The sequence below is a fragment of the Orycteropus afer genome, unplaced genomic scaffold, assembly GCF_000298275.1.
Source record: "Orycteropus afer afer isolate SDZICR_OR568_19922 unplaced genomic scaffold, OryAfe1.0 scaffold00174, whole genome shotgun sequence".
Classification (NCBI taxonomy): domain Eukaryota; kingdom Metazoa; phylum Chordata; class Mammalia; order Tubulidentata; family Orycteropodidae; genus Orycteropus; species Orycteropus afer.
In genome coordinates, this window is record NW_006921761.1 from 640,401 (window position 1) to 646,299 (window position 5,899).

General features: G+C 52.6%; 1 protein-coding gene across 1 annotated transcript in view; it reads left to right on the forward strand.

The window, feature by feature from the left end:
• IGFBPL1 (insulin like growth factor binding protein like 1) overlaps positions 1-380 on the forward strand; it is a gene marked incomplete at its 5' end in the record, with an annotated part of 15,759 nt that extends 15,379 nt beyond the window's left edge. Inside the window, one exon of the mRNA XM_007946993.1 lies at positions 270-380. Within this exon, the coding sequence (XP_007945184.1) occupies positions 270-380 (111 nt within the window). The remainder of the gene's footprint in view (positions 1-269) is intronic.
• Positions 381-5,899: the final 5,519 nt, after the last annotated feature.

Below are 5,899 nucleotides of genomic sequence, written 5' to 3' on the forward strand. Positions count from 1 at the left end.
CCACCCAGCTGCCTTATCACTACACCACCAGAGCTGCTTTGAAAGAGGGTAGCTGAGAAGAAAATTGAGCTCTGTGCTTCAGTCAAGGCAAAAACAAACAAACAACAACAACAACAAAAAAAAACGAGAAGTAGAGACAGCTGTATCTCATTCTGGAAACGAATTAAGTGATCGGAGGTGTCATTAGGGACAAAATAAGGATTTATTTTCTCTGTGCCATATATAACTGTACATTTGCCTGTTTTTTCTCTTGCCTGTTGTATTTCTAGATCAAACCACTGAGAAAGGAAGATGAAGGGGTGTACCAGTGCCGTGCGGCCAACACAGTTGGGGAGGCCCAGTCCCAAGGCACAGTGATGGTCACGGAGCTGAGTGAGTAACTCTACGCCCCTCTCAGCTCCAGAAGACCCGTGTCAGGGAGTAGAGGACATACTCTAAGTCATTTTTAATATTTACATATGCATGTCACGGGAGGTTTGCAATGGCTTATGAGATATATAATGAAAAATACATAAATCAAGGAGCCAGAGGGAAGGCAAACTGGAGCAGGGACATAGCAAGATGAGCAGATTGGATCCATTGTGTCCCACCCGGGTACCACCCAGTCAAAGGCTGTAAGCACTGTGGTGTCCATACAATAAAGAGCATGTTTTCCTGGTTTGGAGGCGGAAGAGAGTCTTTCCTCTGGGTCCTCCTAGAGGGGGCACCAAGTGACACAGCTCACGGTGTCATTGTGCTAGCATCCCGGTGGAAACACCCCTCCCCGGCAGTCAGGCTGTGTTGTGTCGGTCTGTCCCCAGGCTGCGCCTCAGTGACCAGCTCTGCCATCTCCAGATTGGTCCTACCCACTGCATGCTGCTTAGCAACACGCCTCTGAAGGACGGGGGCAAAGAGGGTCTCCAGGTCTCCTCTGGCCAGGTAGCTCTTGGTCCTCGTCGGTGCATGGAGAGAGCTGGGCAGCTTCTGTCCCCTCCCGGCGGGACTGTGAACTAGGGAGGGATGGATCACTTCATCAGCCAGCCTCAGCTGCCTAACAGCTCCCTCCCTTGCTGGTTCGCAGCCGCTCACATTCATAGTTCTTGCTCCTGTTCCACGTCGCAGCGGGGGCTCCAGGAGCCCAGCGTCCTAGGACCTAGCCAGAGGAGCGGGCCTGATGTGGGATGTGCCCACTATCATGGCAGAAGGAAGAGCAACAGGCAAGCCCCCACACGGTCACATTTGCCCTTTCTGCTCAAATGTGGCGTTGGTCAGACTCCTAACCATCCATTAGCCAAAGGGAGTCACCTGGCCACACACCCAAGGTCCATGGGGTAGGGGGATGTGTACTCTTGCAGGAGGCACATGTGGGACGTGATGCCCTCCTCCAGAAACCAGAGTGAATACTCATGACAGTCTGTCAGCAAGGCCGACCAATGACTTTGTGATAGAGCGGGAAAACTTAGAAGCAAGCTTGATGGGTACATAAAGGGCATGGAGGTGGCATCTTCTGAGCCCCTGACTTCACAAGAGGAGGTTACTATCAGCTCCCCAAAGCTTATTCCTAGGAGACCAGACCTGCCACCATCCTCCAGCCTTTTACCAATTCTGGCACCAACTGTCCCTCCCACAGCATTTACTACTTCTCTGCTGGGTTTGATAATTCGTTGCAGTGGCCACACAAAACCCACAGACAGTACTCATGATTATGGGGCTTATTAGGGAAGTAACAGGCAACAATTCAGGTTCAGGAACACTCTCAGGATGCCTTTCTTTGATCAGGACAGCCTCCCCTCTGCTACACCCTCGGGTACACGCCCCCCTGGTCCTTGGCCTCTCGGCCTGGCCTCTGCCCTGCTCACGAAAGTGGTACAAAGCTCTTTTAGCTCTGTCAATAGGTACACCTCCATGCACCCCACTCCGTGAGCAAGCCTCCTGCCCAGGGGCACTCAGCCTTCTTGCTCCGCAGGCCCGAAAGCTTGCCTCTCTGCCCCATGCCTCTTGGTTTCTCATCCAGGTCTCTGCTGAGTCATCTCTGCCAGCGAGGTCCTGCACAGGGATCTTGTGTCCAGGGATGCACTCCACTTCACCTCTAGCTCTTCTCTGTTGGCCGCAGTGAGATCCCTTCCCTGCCTCTAAGAGGGATTGTTTTAAGCCTGGCAGAGTGACAAAACTAACCAATCCCAGTGTCAGGGTTCTACACACCTTATTTGCATGTTCCCACCTAGTAACCAGGTGGGAGTTACAAAGACTATGGTAGAAAAGCCACACCAGGTGATTCAGTGCACCACAGCAGGGTTGAAGAAAGGTTGAGACAGAGCTCGCTACCTCCAGATGCCGTCTTTGGATTTTCGAATAGTGGAAAAGTTCTTCCTCACGTGAAGCTGGAACCTACCTCCCATTGGTCTGAACCAATCTCTTGGGGGTTCCTAGGCTCCTCTGCTCCCCATGGGCATGTTCATTGCCCAGGGGAGTGTTGACTTTAAGGACTGTTTTCCCACCTCCACTGAACACGTCCAGATCGTGACAAAGCAGGCTTACTTTTGTCTAATTTTTCCCCCTTTTCCACCTAGGGACTTAGAAACAGTGACCACTGATGATGGAAGAGCCACGTCACGGATCGCTGTCCTTTGTGAACTTGGAAGAACTGCATTTGTAGATGACCCCTTTTGTATGTTTTTTAAAATTAGGTCCAACTAGATTGATACATAGTTTTTAGCTGGGCAGATGTTGGGAAGACAGGAGTGCACGTTGCTGTTTACAGTTTTGGAATGAGTTGCTCTGTGGGAATTCTTGTTAACTCCTCCTTCCAGGGAGGATCACACGATGGTCTCTTTGTAGTTCTGGGGCTTGAAGCCAGCAAGCATCCACTGTGAATCCTCACCTCACCTGTGTGTGGCCGGTTAGTGGGTGCTCTGTTACTGGTCCGTGCTGTCAAAGGATGGAGGTGGGTTCCTCGCTCTCCTTTGCCTGCCCTTAACTTGCTGTGTGACCTGAATGGGTCCCTTTCCCTCTCTGGACCTTGGTTTCTTTACCTGTGAACATGGCATTGGACTAGATATTTCCACTGTCCCTTCTAGCCCTGCCATCTTAGAGTAAGATGACTCTGAGTCCAAGACACAGGAGGTATGGTCTTCCTGTTCCTGTTAAAATGCCGTTCTTCAAACAGAAATGCCATTAAGGACAGCAGCAGACAACAGCAAACTGTGCCGTTGCTTCCAACCAGAGTGGACCCTGAGCACGGCTGTGCCATCCCTGTCTCTTCCCTGTTTTGTAAAGCGGTTTAGTCCTCAATGGGACAGTTGCCAGGCTCCGGGGCCCCTTGGCTTGGTGTTTGTTGGTGCTGGTGTTGTTAGGTGCCGTTGAGTCAGTTTGTACCATAGTGAGCCCGTGCATAGCACAATGGAGCCTGCCTGGTCCTGAGCCGTCCTCACAACCACTGCTGCACTTGAGGCCACTGTTGCAGCCGCTGCGTCCGTCCCTCTGGCTGAAGGTCTTCCTCCTTCTCACCGACCCTCCGCTTGACCACGCATCAAGCCCTTCTCCAGGGACTGGTCCCTTCTGGCAACATGTCCAAAGTGTGTGAGATAGAGGTTTGCCGTCCGTGCCAAAGGAGCTTCCTGGCTGTGCTTCTTCCAGCACAGACTTGTTTGTTCTCTGGCAGTCCGTGGGGTATTCCACATTCTTCACCAACGCCACAGTTCAAAGACATCAGTTCTTTTCGATCTTCCTTATTCATCGTCCGTGGGCTGGGCATTTGGGGACCATGATACCTGCTTGTTAGCCCGCCATTTTCCAACCAGGATGGGCAGTGGGGACTTGGCTTCTGGACATCAAACTATAAAAACTGTCAGAAGCTGTCAGCACTCAGAGTGTAGAATCAGAGTAACTCACCAAACCAAACTCACTGCCATGGAGTCAGATCTGACTCACAGCGACCCCTCCTTGGCTTTCCGAGAGTGGGGTAGAGTAAATTTTACTTACAGATGTTTTGAACTCATACAAGAATAAGGCTTTCTCCTCTTTCTTCTTTTTAATGGAAAAAGAGGGCAGATGTTTATTATCTGGACTGAAAATATAGACACGTCGCCCCTTAGGAGATAAAAATTTTTGAAATAAGAATCTGGGTCCCTCCTGGTTCAGGTTCCTGAAGTACTGCCCCATCCAGGTCACTTCCCAGAGGAAGGGCTGTTGGGTGTTAATGGCTCTCCCCATTCACAGACGAAGAAAACGGCTCCCAGAGGCAAAGCCTTTGCCCCAGGTCTGAGGCCTGTGAGCAGGACTAGAACGCAGGGCGTCTGGTCCCTCTCGTCGCTCTTTCCACCACCCAGTGCTGCGCCTCAGGATGATCTCGTAACTGTGATTAAGGTGCTTCTCAGCTCACAGGTTTCAGGGACTCTTACCAAGGTTCATCTCAACTTTGATTGCATACCCTCATTCCGCCCCCCCCCCCGCCCCCAGCGGGTTACAGTGTGAATTCTTTATTGGAACTGAACTTTCTACCTTTGCTCCTGGCCATTCCATATTTGAAATGCCAGGATAGTGTCACTCTGACAAACTGCCTGGCAGAGGATACCGACCTGCGAATCTGGAAACCTAGGGTCCACTTGTGAATTTGTCCCTCTTGTGCTGTGTGACCCTGGGCAAGCCCCTCCCACTCTCTGGGCCTCCGTTCCCCCACTTAAATAGGAAAGGAATTAAACTAGACAGATGGCGTTCACCCTTTGTAACCCATTCTTTGAATAAACTCAGAATTGCAACTGATCCAACTGAAGCTGCTCTTGTCTGTTTGGGGTTGAGGCTGCCAGGGTCCCCACTCACATCCCTCCCCACTTGACAGCTCCTTCCTGTCTGCGTCTAGATCTGAGGGTCTGCGGTTCATTTCCTTGAGTGTTGATTGGGTGGGAGGTGACTTGGTAGGACACTTGGTGAAACTGTGTCAGAGGGTGGACTGAGAACCCTGGGATGCTGGGGCCCCACATGAGGTGGTAGAATGACCTCACGCACACAGCAGAATTAGTCACATCACCTCAAGTTTGCTGGGCCGGAATTGGAGACCAGGATGTAGCCCCAGAGAAGAGGTGGCTGGAGCCCAGGGTGGACCAGTTGAGCAGAAAAATGTCACCCTGCCTGGCATTTCCAGTCTAACCCAAAGGTCAGCACGTGTGTCCTACTCAATGGGCTTCCACTGAGGGGGCTCAGACGCACCCGGGCTGAGGCCCCCTGTGCTCTCACTTCTGTTGTCGCGTGGAAACATGAGCCCTCCAACGCCCAGGCTTCTCTGCCCTACTTTCTTAGCTGTCGTGATGTCACATGACCCTAACGCCCTGAAAATACATGTTTTCAACCTATTCTTGTCTCCTTGTCTCCTCCTGTGGGCCTGACCCTTCTAGCTGGCCCCCGAGCCTGTGGCCTTTGCTGGATAAGCTCTTCTCGTCTTTAATTCACACCTTGGACCTGCTGTCATACCCCCCACACCCTGCAAAGCACTCTCCGGGGGCAGGAACAGTGTAAGATGCTGGGTGTCAGGTTGGGTGGGACCCAGGGCCGGTACTCAGACTTGAGCAAGAGCTCGGTGGAGCTGGGTGCCAGGGTCTGCTGCGGGGTCAGGACAGGGGGAGCTCAGGGAAGACTTCCTGGAGGCGGTAGCACTTGAGCTAGCTCTGGAGACCTCGGGGTTGCAGTGGGTAGGAGGGGCTTTGGGCTAAGGAAACAGCCTGCACTGAGGAGAGGGGGTGCAGACACACAGCACAGTGAGTGAACGGGGTGGGGTGAAGAGTGGGAAGTGGGGGGGCAGTTGCACACCCCACCGTCAAAAGCCACGAGTGGGGGTGAACCTGGTGCTGTCGGCGGCGGGAAGCGGGGCTCTGGGTCTCTGGAGCAGGATGGCTGTCAAGGCCGTAACTGGGCTTGAGGAAGATCT